General features: G+C 38.8%; 1 protein-coding gene and 2 pseudogenes across 1 annotated transcript; all 3 read right to left on the bottom strand.

The window, feature by feature from the left end:
- Window positions 1-777: 777 nt before the first annotated feature.
- LOC131308339 (G-type lectin S-receptor-like serine/threonine-protein kinase RKS1) lies at window positions 778-4,491 on the bottom strand. The gene is made up of 7 exons (XM_058335257.1): window positions 3,130-4,491; window positions 2,571-2,699; window positions 2,169-2,302; window positions 1,831-2,041; window positions 1,435-1,672; window positions 1,200-1,350; window positions 778-1,110 (listed from the first exon to the last, which is right to left on the bottom strand). The coding sequence occupies exons 1-7, from the start codon at window positions 4,406-4,408 to the stop codon at window positions 802-804; spliced, it is 2,451 nt and encodes an 816-aa protein (XP_058191240.1). The 5' UTR covers window positions 4,409-4,491; the 3' UTR covers window positions 778-801.
- Window positions 4,492-5,317: 826 nt separating this feature from the next.
- On the bottom strand, window positions 5,318-7,960 carry LOC131307031 (receptor-like serine/threonine-protein kinase SD1-6; annotated as a pseudogene).
- Window positions 7,961-12,003: 4,043 nt separating this feature from the next.
- LOC131307030 (G-type lectin S-receptor-like serine/threonine-protein kinase At1g11410) lies at window positions 12,004-15,195 on the bottom strand (annotated as a pseudogene).
- Between the last annotated feature and the right edge of the window lie 995 nt (window positions 15,196-16,190).

Raw genomic sequence — 16,190 nt, 5'->3', positions numbered from 1 at the left:
TTAGTCCCACATTAGTTGGGAGCTAAAGCCTCATGTGGTATATTAACATCCACCTAGGAGCTACATGGTACCTTCTTAGGTATACCTTTTGAGGCCAAGTGTTTGGTCCAAAAGGGGGGTCCATGGTCAGCCGGATCGGGTCGTTACAAATGGTATCAGAGCCCCGCCCTGGTCCAAGTGGTGGGTAGGATGCGCTCTGGCACCACGGACACCAAGGGAGGTTGTAGGGACTATGCAACGAAAATGTTGCATCCCTAAGGGGGGAAGATTGTAATACCTTGGATTTGGGGGTTTGAGAGCACGTAGTTCCACATTGGTTGGGAGCTAAAGCCTCATGTGGCAAATTGTTTTTTTTTTTTTTTTTTTTTTTTGGGGGGGGGGGGGGGGGGGGGGGGGGGGGTGTCCATGATCGGTCGGGTCGTTACACATGCATTTTGCTTTCAAGCTTATAAAATTCAGTAATCTTTCAAACTTGCATTCTCATTTTTGGAGTGATAACTTCAAAAAATAACTGTTAGCTTATTCTTGGATGGACTCCAACACAGGGAAAGCGTTATGTCAAGTAGCTGTAATTTCGGAAAATCGCTCTGCCACTTCACATATTGTGGAGTAATAAATAGATTACAGGTCCAAACTCTAGCTAAAGCAACAGATACTTAGTTCTGAAATTAAAATTACACTGATTATAATGAAAGTACACAATGATATTGAAACAGAGCCTCAAGGGGTTTGGCTCCAGCCATCAGTTGGCTCTTCTTCAAAAACAACATAATCCACATTTAAGACCATAAACGACATATTTTAGCGAGCCTCTAGCTGGGTCATTGTCACATCATTGATACTCGGAGAACTTTGAGCCGGCGAACGTTCATGCGTCTCTTTGGAACTCCTCTCAATATAAAAGCCAGGTTGCTTGGGTTGGGGCAAAACTACAATATCTGAAACCAACATTAAGACCACAGATGACATAGTCGGCCTGTCTTCAGGGCATTTCTGCACGCATAGGAGACCAATCTGTATACATCTCAACACCTTAGACATTGGAAATGAACCCTCCATCATTGGATCTATTAATTCAAAAGCCTTTCCATCAATCCAAAGTTTCCATGCCTGAAAATGGCTCAACATAGTTAGAAATCATATATCAAAAAATATGGGGTTGATGAAAAGGCTATCAGGCTCTTTGTCTATGAACTTACATGTCCAAGAAGGTTTAGATCATGGTCTGTGTGATGGAATTTTCTATTCCTTTTGCCACTCATTATCTCCAAAACTATGACTCCAAAGCTAAAAATATCTGATTTTGATGAAAATAGGCCATCGATTGCATATTCGGGAGCCATGTAACCACTGCATAACATTATAAAATGAAATGAAAAATTGGAGCTAAAAGTTATTATGCGTAAAACAAGGAACATGGCTTAGATCACGTACTAAGTTCCGACCACCCTTTTTGTTTTTGCGGATGACTGATCACCTCTAAAAGCCCTAGCCAAGCCAAAATCTGAAATTTTGGGATTCATCTCACTATCAAGTAGCACATTGCTAGCTTTAAGATCCCTATGAATGACTCTCAACCTTGAATCTTGATGAAGATAAAGAGTACCCCTAGCAATCCCAATAATGATATCCAGGCGCCTACTCCATGTGAGCAATTTGCTTTGTGTTATATCTGCAATTTCACGAAATTCATAACACTTTTAGCTAGTTCATTTTCTTGGTCATACGATGAGGCAAACTTTTGTGGAAATACTTTCCAATTGATAAGTACGACTTCCTAAGTAGAAAAAAAAAGAGAGAGAGAGAGAGAGGAAGGTTTATTGGGCAAACCAAAAATGAAGGAATCTAAGCTTCCATTAGGCATGTACTCATAAACTAGCATTCGTTCTTCTCCGTAGATGCAACATCCCAACAGCCTAACTAGATTACGGTGTTGAAGTTTTGCGATCAAAAGAACCTCGTTTTTGAATTCCTTAAGACCTTGTTTGGAGTCCCTCGAAAGTCGCTTGACAGCTATGTCTTTTCCAGTTGATAGATGACCCTGTGATAGTCAACACAAGAGTCATTTTCGTCACAACTACTTGGTAAGTCTGCAGCTTTTGGCTCTCTTTTGGAGAATTATAATTGTTCCACTCTTTTACGGAATTAGTCAAGAATAGCAAAATTACCTTGTAAACAGAGCCAAAACCCCCTTCTCCAATTTTATTTTTATCAGAAAAGTTGTTAGTTGCCCCTAAAATGGTGACCATATCAAAGATGGGCAATTCTATGTTTTCTTCATCACTGTCTTGAATGTCTATCCCTGCATCAATAATCGAAAAAAACAATAAAATATGAAGCTAAATGAGTTCAATCCTTATCAGTGACGCCGAAATGAGGATGGGGGGTAAGCCCCAGCGTGTTTTTTTTATTTTTGTTTTGATACAATGTACAAAACAGATGGTATGGCTTTTAACCACATGTTCTGCACGACTCTTCAGTATTTTATTTTATTTTCTGTTTGTATAGCATTATTTAATCGTGTTTTATGTTTCTATGCAACCAATTAGAAATGAAGTTTAATTGGTTACCTCTTCTTCGCTTCTTCATCTCCAACCAACAAACTAAGATGATAAATAGGAGTGATGTTAAGACAACTGATGCCACCACAACTACAGCAACCTTTTTGTGCTTTATTCTCCTGGATTTCATACGTTGAGCTGAATAAAACGAAAACATTGGACATCAATCAAATCACAAATTTACTCATATTGGTAATGCTATGGTTGATTTTAGATGCTACGTGCCTATAATGTTGTTGGAAACTCTTTGTTGTATCCTGTTGCCTCTGATAGTAAAGTTTGCCTGATATAACCTTCGTAATCCCAGTTGTTTTTGCATTTTCGTTAAGTAGCCACAGGCCATCAATTGCAGAACGGTGTTATTAAATGGAAAATGCAATTTTACCTGAATTTGTGTAGAGAATATTGAATTAGAATGGTGTACTTGAGTTTTTTTTGTGAGTAATGGAACGAGTGGGTTTACAACTGTTGGCCTGGATTAGTACCACTATTTATGTTGCCCTAGCTTGTGAACCCCGTGTGAGATAAGAAACTAACCAGTACTAAAATTCAGCACCAAAAGACATACCTAATTCAACCGCATCAACCCGTACATACAAGTCTAGTCTGCCTCCAAGGCACCATGTCACGGATTTTCTCACATCCATCAAATTTTCATACCAAGTGATGCAGTTCGCTCTCTCTCCTCCTTCTGCTTCGCTCGCGTAAGCCAAGCAAGAACACTTTCTCAAGCACTCATCCTTGCACTCATGCATGCTTAGGTTCATCAACAAACGTGCCTTGTACGTATCCGGAATATTTGTGTTCACAACCTTGACAAACCCTTCTCCGTTTCCACACATGGAAAGTGCCTTGCGCTCCTTGATGCACCCGCCCGAGGCATCCCGTAGGTACCACTCCTCTGCCGACCTGGGCTTGTATCCCGGAAGGCACGTACACTCAAAATCTGGCCTGTTGTTTGAGTCGCAGTACCCATAAGAACCACACCGGCCGTAAGCAACGCATTGGTCTCCAGGGATCGAATAGAACTCGACCCATTTGCCGACCCATGTCAGGAATTTTAAAGAACCGAATTCATCCACAAACGTTGTCAACAGGGTTGACGCATTGATCGGGGTGTAAAACGCATAGACTTGGTCGCGATTGTTCACGTAAGTTGAATTGAGTATGGAACTTGCCGTGGTCTCAGCCTCGTCATTCCTACGGGGTTTTAACCATGCGGGTATCCGCCAGACTCGGGTTGAGCCCTTGAATACTATCAACTGAGGAAACTCATTCGTTTCGACCCGATAGGAGTATTCTCCTGTACCAGGGTCGTCTCTCGACTTCCACGATGTGAGAAAACATTCAAGACCGGTCCTCTTATCCAACCCAAGCTTCATGTTTGGCAACAGGGTATTCGTAGGATGATAGAAACTTTGCCAAACAACACCACCACTCCCCCTATCTCCTTGGAACAACACCAAATTTCCCGAATCCAAGAGTCGAGCTGAATAAGAAACTACTGATGCATTTGTCTGCCAAATGGTAGAATTTCGGGTATTGTCGTAGATGACAAGGTTTCCATCCCGGTTGAGGGATAGAACGCCGGAGGTACCGTTGATTGGTCTATCCCTATTGGCCACCCAAACGATAGTTTGTTCTGAAATCTTGTAATACCATATTCCAACGTACCTGCGACTGGAATTTTCCGGACTGAAAAATCCAATTGCGAAGGTTTCACCACTGGATACCAAAACGTCGCCATCCTTGATGAATTGGGTTGGAGTTAAGGTGTCAATGGAAGTGCAAAATCTGATGAAAAGAAATGGAAGCAGTAAATTGAAGACCCATTTTTCGGGATTCATCGTTTTGGTTTGTGATATTGAAGTAGACTAAGGAACAGAAAAATACTGTATGATAGTTGTTGTAATTGTGTTAGGCTTCTTATTAATTGTCATTTCCATATGCAAGATAGTCTAGCAATGGAATTGATTCAAAGTCGTTGAAGGATTCGTGTGGTCTGGGTAGGGCTGTCAAATGGGCGGGTTTGAGTCAAATTGGATAAGTTATAAGTGGGTTGGGTCTTTAAGTTATTAACTAATCGATTACGATAAATTGGACCTGATTTTGCAGTACCTCGACGTGACATTAACTAATCACCCATATTGTTATCTCGTTTCTCTATCCATCTCTCTCTATTTGTTACCCGAAAAACTTTCCTCCAGACCCGAGCCAAACAAAGCAAAATGTTGTAAATTCATGTATTCCTGTTTTTCGAATTTGAAACAATTTTTAGATTCCAGCGTTCATGTGAGATGATTGCAATTTTAACCTGGAATTTTTGATTTGGAAATGAATTCGTTAATGCTTGGGGACTCATCTAATGTGGTACTAATAAATTATCTGAACCAGGAGTAGTCCTCGAAAGCTACTTCGCGTTTGCCGAGGTTCATTGCCTTTGACAGAAAGCTTTGAAATGCAATTGATCGATTATTTATTCTTTTACTTTATTGGTAGTTCTATTTTTTTTTTTTTTTTGGTAATGTTCATGACCATTTGGGCATTTAAGTAAACCCATTTGAAGCCCAATTAAGACCCAATGATAAATGGGACAGATGGGTTTGGACTTGTTCTAACCCAACTAATAAATGGATTGAGTTGGATCTATTTTTTAATAGATGGGTTTAGATTTCTTAATAGGTCGTCCTTGATCACGGACGCACGACTAGTAATTATTTTTGGCTTCATAATGTGTTAGTTCAGTTGTCCTTTCCTTATGCGAGACAAGTCAATGCAATTACTTTGGGGTTGATTGAAGATCCTTGATTGAATGATACTTGCAACTGATTAAATATGGTAATTACATCAGTACTCTTGGGTCTAAATAATACTGGCTGAACACAACCGAACTCATTTATATCAATACTAATAATATTTAGCAAGCCTCTAGCCAGTTGAGTCATTATCACTTCATTGATGTTATGAGAACTTTGAGCTAGAGTATGTTCATGTGTCTGGTTGGAACTCCTCTCAACATAAAAGCCAGGTGGCTTGGGATGGGGCAAAGTAACAGTATTTAAAACCAACATTAAGACCACTGATGACATAGTTGGCCTGTCGATCTGTAGGACATTCTACACACAAAGAAGACCAATCTTTATACAAATCAACACCTCGGACATTGGAAATGAACCCTCCATCACTGGATCTATTAACTCAGAAGCCTTTCCATCAATCAAAAGTCCTCATGCCTGAAATGGCTCACCATATATAGTTAGAACTCAAGTATCAACAAATATGCAAATGGTGAAAAGGATAACAGGTTCTTTGTGTATGAACTTACACGTCCAAGAAGGTTTAGATCATGGTCTGCATGATGGAATTTTCTATTCCTTTTGCCACTCATTATCTCCAAAACTATGACTCCAAAGCTAAAAATATTTGATTTTGTTGAAAATAGGCCATCGATTGCATATTCGGGAGCCATGTAACCACTACATATATAATATTATAAAAAGAAACAAAAAAAATTAGTGCTAAAAGTTATTATGTGTAAAATATGGAACATGATTTAGATCACATACTAAGTTCTGACCATCCTTTTTGTTTTTGCGGATAACTGATCACCTCCAAAAGCCCTAACCAAGCCAAAATCTGAAATTTTGGGATTCATCTCACTATCAAGTAGCACATTGCTAGTTTTAAGATCTCTATGAATGACTCTCAATCTCGAATTTTGATGAAGATAAAGAGTCCCCCTAGCAATTCCACTAATAATATCCAAGCGCCTACTCCATGTGAGCAATTTGCTTTGTGTTATATCTGCAATTTCATGAAATTCAAAATACTTTTAACTAGTTCATTTTCTTGGTCATATAATGAGACAAACTTCTGTTAAATTAATATACTTTCCAATTCATAAGTACGACTTTAAGAAGAAAAAGAGAGTGGAAGGTTTATTGGGCAAACCAAAAATGAAGGAATCCAAGCTTCCATTAGGCATGTACTCGTAAACTAGCATTTGTTCTTCACAGAGAATGCAAAATCCCAAAAGCCTAACTAGGTTACGGTGTTGAAGTTTGGCGATCAAAATAACCTCGTTTTTGAATTCCTTAAGACCTTATTTGGAGTCCCTCGAAAGTCGCTTGACAGCTATGTCTTTTCCGGTTGGTAAATGCCCCTATGTGACTACTTCGTAAGTCCTCAGCTTTTAGCTCTCTTTTAGAGAATTTTAATCATTCCACTTTTTTTGTGGATTCATTCAAAAAACAAACTTACCTTGTAAACAGAGCCGAAATCCCCTTGTCCAATTTTATTTGTAGCAGAAAAGTTATTAGTTGCCCCTGCAAGACTGACCTCTGACCATATCCTACCACACCATTGAGTTTTTTGGAGCTAAAGTGTTGGGATCTATATTTTATTTGTTTTCATGGACACTTTCATGTGCTGGATTTCATAGGCTGTACTACTAACGTTTTCCCTCTGTTCTTTAACCATTGGTATTAGGGATGCAAACGAGCCAAACCAAGCCGAAAACTCGAGCTCGAGCTTGACTTGGGTATTAACGAGCCGAGCCCAATTCATTCACTAAATGAGCTAGTTTAAACAAGCCGAGCTGACTGTTGGAGTGTTTTTTTTCATATCGGCAAAAAAGTTGACTTTTGGACTCAAGCTCGAGTTCAGCTCGATTACCAAACGAGTCGAGCCGAGCAAAGAGTGAGCTGCTCAGTTTATTTACAGCCAATACAATCTGAATTCGATCACGAAAATTCAATCTGATGGTCCCTTTGATCCAAAACCGTTAATCCGAACAGATTGGATTCCGATGTTATAGATGTAATTTCAAGTAATATATGGATTTTTGGCCTTGTATTTGTTTAATTTTGAATACGTTAAATGAACCGGATCAGATTAGATGTCAGATAATCTAAGGGACATTCTACAGTTCTTGGATCTAAATACACCTCAATGAATTTTTCACGATTTCATTTTGCGATTACTTTTTGTGCTTGCGAATCTTCAAACCTTAAATTGTTTTGTCTGTGTGCCAATGCATTCCAAAACATGGTATGATGAGTTTGAAGCACGCTTAGCCCCGTTCTGCTAAGGAAAATAAGTACACTTTTTTTTTTAAATTAAAGATGATGTAAAAGACTTGTCTCGTTAAGTGGGATAGTACTTACAAAATAAGAACCTTATTGGAACAGAGCCTTATTTTGGAACAGAATCATGGGAATGAAATTGCATTGAAACACGGGCAATATAGAATTTTTGTAGTAGCTGAACACATAAAAAGTTACAAGAAAGTCGATTTTTCCATACTTTCTCATCATTTCCATGCAACTAAACGGGGCCAAAAAGTCCCGATTTTGGTCATGGTTGGAAGGTACTCCCTCCGCTCCATATTGAGAGTTCATTACGAAAAGTCGTGCTATTTTTCAAATAAAAAATCAACTACTTCTATGTATAATTTTTTGAATTTTTTAGCACCAAGTTAAAATACTTATCGAGATCTTTAATACAGTGCAAAAAAATTTGAAAAATTATACACGGATTTAGTTGATTTTTTTATTTAAAAAATGGCAAGAGAAAGAGAGTATGTGACTCTCAATACAGAACGGATGGAGTAATTCATTGTATTTATGTGTTCTGGAAATTTTCCCTCCCACACACAAAGATGGAAAAGATCACACCACAAGAAAAAGAAGGAACACGAGAAGATTTGTGATTTGGCCTCAACATCTACTCCACAAGAGAGAGAGAGAGAGAGAGAGAGAGAGAGAGAGAGAGAGAGATCCAATATACCAACAAAGAGCACAATGGTGAGATACAAAATACACTCCCACTTAATTGGTATTTTTCAAGAATAACAGCCGCCTACTCCAATTCAAGTAGAATTCCAAAGAGCTACGTAGTACGTACCATTCCAATTATTAAACCACCAATTGACCAAGCAAATACCCATTGCCATGAAAAGATCAAAGTTATTTTCTAATTAACACAAAATTAAATATGTGGACCCACATGAACAAAAAAAATAACTACCAACAGCTTGATTGATCTCCACAACCAAGGTCCAAGGCTAGTAGTCATTTTGAAGGGAACCGTTGATAACTACACCGGGTAATTATTAGTCGGCAAACAAGACTTGAAAATGTGAATGGGTGATATGTTCTCCGGTCCAAGATTTTTAAACATCCAATCTATACTTTTACTTCCACATCCAGTCAACGATATAAGCGCACGCTCTCTCTCTCTCTCTCTCTCTCTCTCTCTCTCTCTCTGAACAACTTTCTCTCTTCTTCTTTTTCTTTATCAGCAAAAAGAAATTTGTTAATCTTTGAAAAACGGATTTTACAACGATTAAACGGACACTAGGTATGACAACATGACAACGGCACCCATGCACCGCGACAATCATATGCCATCTAGATAACTAACTAATGCAACCCAAAATCATCCCCAGATCTACACATATCAGAAGACAAGTCATGGTTGGGAATTCTCTGGTGGACAAACACAGAATCCATCCCCAAATTCCCCTTGTAACGGCCACCAATCTAAGTCGCAACCCATTGGTATGTACTTTAAAAGGAGTTACGGATTTCACCAAGTCCGCAAAACTTGTACACTTTTCAAACTGCCAAGGCTTTGGAATAATGCAAACAACTCCGCACTTACGCTGTAATACTCTGGATTTGGGGGTTTGAGAGCATTTAGTCGCATATTGGTTGGGAGCTAAAGCCTCATGTCGTATATTAACATCCACCTAGAGCTACATGGTACCATCATAGGTATACTTTTTCAGGCCAAGTGTTTGGCCCAAAAGAGGTTCCATGGTCAACCGGGTCGGGTCGTTACAATGGTATCATAGCCCCGCCCTGGTCCAAGTGGTGGATAGGATGCGCTCTGGCACCACGGACACCAGGGGAGGTTGCTGGGACTATGCAACGAGAACGTTGCATCCCAAAGGGGAGGAACATTGTAATACCCAGATTTGGGGGTAAGAAAGCGCTTAGTCCCACATTGGTTGGGAGGCCAAGTGTTTTGGCCAAAAGGGGGTCCATGATGGGTCAGGTTGTTAGAGCATCTCATAGAAATAAGCAAGTGGGTGTGAATAAGCAAATTTAACAACAATGCTAAAAAAATATCTCACATTGTAATAAGTAAAGTTAAAAATCTTTTGGCAAATAATTAAATTCCACCCATTCCATAACCAAACTTAACAACTTTTACTAATAATCGTACTCGATAACCTAACTTAAAACTCAATAACTCAAAAACACCCCACATTGGAATCTCAATGAGACGAATAATTTGGTGTGATTGAATGCATGATTGGAACTCGTTTGCGATTAGACAAATGTGCATTGTGTATTATGGGGGTTTTTTGGTTAAGGATGCAAAAATAACCAATATAGAGGTAGAGGTTGTTAAGTTTGATTATGGGCTAAATGGATAATCAAATGCTGACGTGGCATATTTTGGTTATTGGTTTTGATTATTACCATTGCGGATGCTCTTACATATGCATTTTCCTTTCAAGCATATAAACTTCAGTAATCTTTCAAACTTGCATTCTCATTCTTGGAGTGATAGCTTCAAAAAATAACTGTTAGCTTATTTTTGGATGGACTCCAACACAGAAAAATCGCTCCGCCACTTCACATATTGTGGAGTAATAAATAGATTACATGTCCAAACACTAGTTAAACAAGTCTAGCTAAGATGCCTTAAAGACCCCATGTAACTTCCAAACTAAGAAGCACGGATACAGTTGACGCGAGACTCAACAGTTGTAAATAAATTGAGATACAAACACGGCGGGATGTAACACCCCTATTTTCGGAGATGTTAATTAAACATTTTTTCCAATTTTCCAAAAAGTAATTTAATCGAAAGGAACGATTAACTTCATTAGCAGCGAAATTATTAATAAATAAAATACAACATAATCGATCTTAGAGAGATTACTTCATAGCGAAAATACTTAGTTGTGAAATTAAAATTACACTGATTATAATGAAAGTACACAACAGTATTGGAAGTTTGGAACAGAGCCTCAAGGGGTTTGGCTCCAGCCATCAGTTGGCTCTTCTTAAAAAACAACATAATACACATTTAAGACCACAAACGACATATTTTAGCGAGCCTCTAGCTGGGTCATTGTCACTTCATTGATGCTCGGAGAATTTTGAGCCAGCGAACGTTCATGCATCTCTTTGGAACTCCTCTCAATATAAAAGCCAGGTTGCTTGGGTTGGGGCAAAACTGCAATATCTGAAACTAGGGCTGCTCGCGGTCCGGTTCGGTTTGGATTTCTAGGAATCCGAGGACCGAACCGCTAGTCAAGGTTTTTACAAAATGAAATTCGTGTCCGGATCAAAAGTCCTACGGTCCGATTCCAATCCAATCCGTGATTCGCGGATCGGTTATGGTTTTGTCCACGGATTTTATCGAAAATAAAGCTCAAGCAAATATCCCACTAAAATGAAAGAAGAATACACTCAGAATTAAGTTTAATACCACCAGAAAATATTTGTTACATAAACTACCAAAGGTTTACTTCATAAATCAAATTCAAAAGAATCTAAACACTAGTAGATTGTATCATTATAATACATAACAAAAAATCAAACAAACAAAAAAATCAAATGTGGACAACTATAATACCAAAGAGGTGGAATTGTATCTTCCATTCAAATGCAATGCACAACAACAGTTTAACATTAAAATACTAAAATTGGTGGAAAAAAGTTTTAACATTCCTAACTATTAATTATATAAATACACATATATATTTGTGTATATATATGTATATATATATATTTATATATACAGTCATTTTCAAATAAGGTGGTCCTTATTTTAGTTAAAATAAGGACCTCTCCATTTCTCCCATTTTCTGTTTGAATTTTGATAATCCAAGCCGCTCAATGTGTTTAGAACGTGATTTTAAGGGTATCCGCGAGGAATCGGCAAAAAAAAAGACCGGGAAGGTCTTCATCCGAGCAGTTTTAATTTGAACCGTTTGATAAAAAATAAACAAAAACTGCTCGGATGAAACCCTTCCCGATCTTTTTTTTTGCTGATTTCTCGTGTGTACCCTTAAAATCACGCTCTGAACACATTGAGCGGCTCGGATCATCGAAATTCGATCGGGAAAGGAAGGTCCTTATTTTATTATGTTAAGGTGATCCTTAGGAGAAGGGACTCTATATATATATATATATATATATATATATATATATATATATTTATTTATTTATTTATTTATTTATTATTTATATAAAATAAATATTTCACGGTCCGGTTCGGTTAATCCACAGTTTCGTAATGAAAATCCATGGACCGAACCGTGAGCCACAGTTTTCTAATTTTTCAATCCGTGTCTGAACCATTAATCCACACACAAAATCCAAAAGGTACGGATCGATTCGGTCCTAACCGGTTTCGCGGTTCACCAGATTTTTTGAGCAACCCTATCTGGAACCAACATTAAGACCACAGATGACATAGTCGGCCTGTCTTCAAGGCATTTCTGCACACATAGGAGACCAATCTGTATACATCTCAACACCTTAGACATTGAAAATGAACCCTCCATCATTGGATCTATTAATTCAAAAGCCTTTCCATCAATCCAAAGTTTCCATGCCTGAAAATGGCTCAATATAGTTAGAAATCATATATCGAAAAATATGGGGTTGGTGAAAAGGCTATCAAGTTCTTTGCCTTTGAACTTACATGTCCAAGAAGGTTTAGATCATGGTCTGCGTGATGGAATCTTCTATTCATTTTGCCACCCATTATCTCCAAAACTATGACTCTAAAGCTAAAAATATCTGATTTTGTTGAAAATAGGCCATCGGTTGCATATTCAAGAGTCATGTAACCACTGCATAACATTACAAACAGAAATGAAAATTTGGTGCTAAAAGTTATTATGCATAAAACTGGGAACATGACTTAGATCACGTACTAAGTCTCGACCACCCTTTTTGTTTTTGCAAATGACTGATCACCTCCAAAAACCCTAGCCAAGCCAAAATCTGAAATTTTGAGATTCATCTCACTATCAAGTAGCACATTGCTAGCTTTAAGATCCCTATGAATGACTCTCAATCTCGAATCTTGATGAAGATAAAGAATCCCTCTAGCAAGCCCAATAATGATATCCAAATGCCTATTCTATGTGAGCAATTTACTTCGTGTTATTTCTGCAATTTCACGAAATTCATAACATTTTTTACTAGTTTATTTTCTTCGTCATATAATGAGACAAACTTATGTGAAATATCCTTGCCAATTTATAAAGTATGACTTCCTAAGAAGAAGAAGAAAAAGAGAGAGGAAGGTTTATTGGGCAAACCAAAAATGAAGGAATCCAAGCTTCCATTAGGCATGTACTCGTAAACTAGTATCCGTTCTTCTCCGAGGATGTAACATCCCAATAGCCTAACTAGATTACGGTGTTGAAGTTTCGCAATCAAAATAACCTTGTTTTTGAATTCCTTCAAACCTTGTTTGGAGTCCCTTGAAAGCCACTTGACGGCTATGTCTTTTCCGGTTGATAAACGCCCTTGTGTTAGTTAACACAAGAGGCAATTTCATTAAGACTACTTCGTAAGTCCTCAGCTTTTAGCTCTCTTTTAGAGAATTTTAATCGTTCCACTTTTTTTATAGATTCAATAATAAAAACTAAATTACCTTTTAAACAGAGCCGAAACCCCCTTGTCTAATTTTATTTGTATCAGAAAAGTTGTTTGTTGCCCCTGCAAGGGTGACCATAAAAGACGGGCAGTTCTACGTTTTCTTCATCAATACTGTCTTGAATGTGTATCCCTGCATCAATAATCGCAATGTCTTGAATGTCTATCCCTGCATCAGTAATCGCAAAAAAACAAGAAAATATACAGCTAAATGAGTTCAATACTCAGTGACCCAGACTTAAGGAGGGGGATAAGCCCCAGTGTGATTCTTTCTTGATAACCATGTACAAAACTGAGGTTACAAATTCTAATGGAAAACCAAATTCTTCCGAACCAGTTACATGATCCATCATTGGGAGTGACTTTTCTCTAAATCAATTATATTGCGTCGTGTCGTCAAAATGTTCTTATGAAACCAAAACGAAACATAAGTACAAAGACATAAGATAGCATGGTAAGAAATGCCGATTAATTGGTTACCTCTTTTTCGCTTCTTCATCACCAACCAACAAACTAAGGTGATACCGACGACGTACGAATGGCAAGACTACTGATGTCGCAACAACGGCCACGTTCCTTCGCTTTATTCTTCTAGATTCCATACGTTGAGCTAAATAAAGAAAAAACATTGGACATTGATTCATTAAATTCAGTACTAAAATTCAGCACAAAAAATACATACCAAATTCAACCGCATCAACCCGTACATACAAGCCTAGTCCCCCGCTAGGAAATCTTCTCACGTGCCTTCTCACATCCATCAAATTTTCATACCAAGTGATGCAGTTCGCCCTCGCTCCTGCTTCTGCATCACTCGTGTACGCAAGACAAGAACAGTTTCTCAAGCACTCATCCTTGCTCAGGCTCATTGAGGCTCATCGATACATGTGCCTTGGACGTATTTGGAATCCTTGCATTCACAACCTTGACAAACCCTTCTCCGTTTCCCCACATGGAAAGTGCTTTGCGCTTCTTGATGCACCCTCCCGATGCATCCCGCAGGAACCACTCCTCTACTGACCTGGGCTCATACCCTGGAAGGCACGTGCACTCGAACTCTTGCCCGTTATTTGAGTCGCAGTAACCATAAGCACCACATTGGCCATAATAAACGCATTGGTCGTCAGGACCGAATAGAACTCAACCAATCTACCGACCCATGTCAGCATTTTTAAAGAACCCAATTCATCCAAGAACACTGTCAACTGGTTCAAGGCATTGATCAGGGTGTAAAACACAAAGACTTGGTCGCGATTGTTCATGTAAGTTCCAATGAGTATGGAAATTGCACGCTTAGGGCGTTCTAACCATGCGGGTATCCGCCAGACTCGGGTTGAGCCCTTGAATAGTATCAATTGGGGCAACTCATTCGGTTCGACCCAATAGGAATATTCTCCTGTACCAGGGTCATCTCTCGACTTCCACGATGTGAGAGACCATTCAAGACCTGTCCTCCGATCCAACCCAAGCTTCATGTTTGGCTACACGATATTCGTAGGGTGATCAAAACCTTTCCAAGCAACATCACCACTCCCACTATCTCCTCGGAACATCACCAAATTCCTGGAATCCAAGAGTCGAGCAGAGTAAGAAACCGCGGATACATTTGTATGCCAAATAGTACGATTTTGGGCATTATCGTAGATGACGAGGTTTCCATCCCGGTTGAGGGATAGAACCCCGGAGGTACTTTTGATTGGGCTATCGCTATTGGCCACCCAAACGACAATTTGTTCTGAAATCTTGTTATACCATATTCCAACATACCTGCGATTGGAATTTCCCGGGCTGAAAAACCCCAGTGCGAAGGTTTCGCCACTGGACACCAAAACGTCACTGTCTTTGATGGATTGGGTGGGAGTTAAGGTGTCAATGGAAGTGTAAAATTTAAAGAAAAGAAATGGAAGTAGTAAATTGAGGACCCATTTTTCGGGATTCATCGTTTTGGTTAGAGGTGGCAAACGGGCGGGTCTGGGCGGATTGAAACGGGTGTGAGTTAAATATGAGCGGGTCGAATATGGGTCAAAAAGTAAACTGTTGAAACGGGTCGGGTTGAATATGAGCCAACCCAACAACAACTTTTGTAATATTCAAGATAAATCCCAACAACTTGCTTTGGGGCTTTATTTTGGATATTTTCAAAAATATTTGGGTAAAAGTCATATTTTTTACTTTTCTGATTTGAGCGAATCAAAAATCGTAAAATACATGTCGCAAAATGACAAACGCAAAAAAAGTTGAATAAGGGCAAAACGAAAAAAACCCAAAAGAGGGAGAGGAGGTCAAGGGATTGGTCTTGTAATTATCTTATCACAGTCAAGAGGAGCTCAAGGGATTGAAGAGAGAGAGTGTCACACCCCATCCCGGAAAACACCACGCTAAATTATTTTCCAAATGGGATGGACCCACACCTTGGCCCTGCTCAAATAGTAAATAAATACACCAGCCAAGCGTCCAACTCATAATTTAAAAAAAAACTTAACTTGCATATATACGGAAATAACTGTCATACAAGACGTGCCCACATATATTTACAACATATACAAGCTCCAAAAATAAGCACATAATCAAAAGAGTCAAAAAGCTAGACTTCTATATGCACAACTCCTGTCTAGACTCTACAGTGGACCCGCATGCCGTCACGCACCTGAAAAGAAAACACTATGGGGCTGTGAGCTATCAACTTGCTCAGTGAATGTTCTTATCCGTAATAAGAGAAGCAATAAAGACAAGTGCGATCAAACAATTTAAACAAGAATATTCAGCCCACAATAACGTTCCATTACGTAATATTCATAACGCCACTAAGGCAATTTTCATATCAACGCCACTAAGGCAATACTCTTTACGCCACTAAGGCAATAATCGTCACGCCACTAAGGCAATATTCAATAACGCCACTAAGGCCATATTATAACGCCACTAAGGCTACGAT

This window comes from Rhododendron vialii, chromosome 11a (assembly GCF_030253575.1).
Source record: "Rhododendron vialii isolate Sample 1 chromosome 11a, ASM3025357v1".
In the NCBI taxonomy this organism is placed as follows: domain Eukaryota; kingdom Viridiplantae; phylum Streptophyta; class Magnoliopsida; order Ericales; family Ericaceae; genus Rhododendron; species Rhododendron vialii.
This window is presented reverse-complemented; position numbering and strand designations above follow the sequence as displayed.

Coding starts and splice junctions, on each gene's coding strand:
- LOC131308339 (XM_058335257.1), bottom strand. CDS start 4,408: ATGAATCCCGAAAAATGGGTCTTCAATTTACTGCTTCCATTTCTTTTC. Junction 2,303..2,570: donor GATGAAGAAGCGAAGAAGAG/GTAACCAATTAA, acceptor TTATTGATGCAG/GGATAGACATTCAAGACAGT. Junction 2,042..2,168: donor GTTTTGGCTCTGTTTACAAG/GTAATTTTGCTA, acceptor TGACTATCACAG/GGTCATCTATCAACTGGAAA.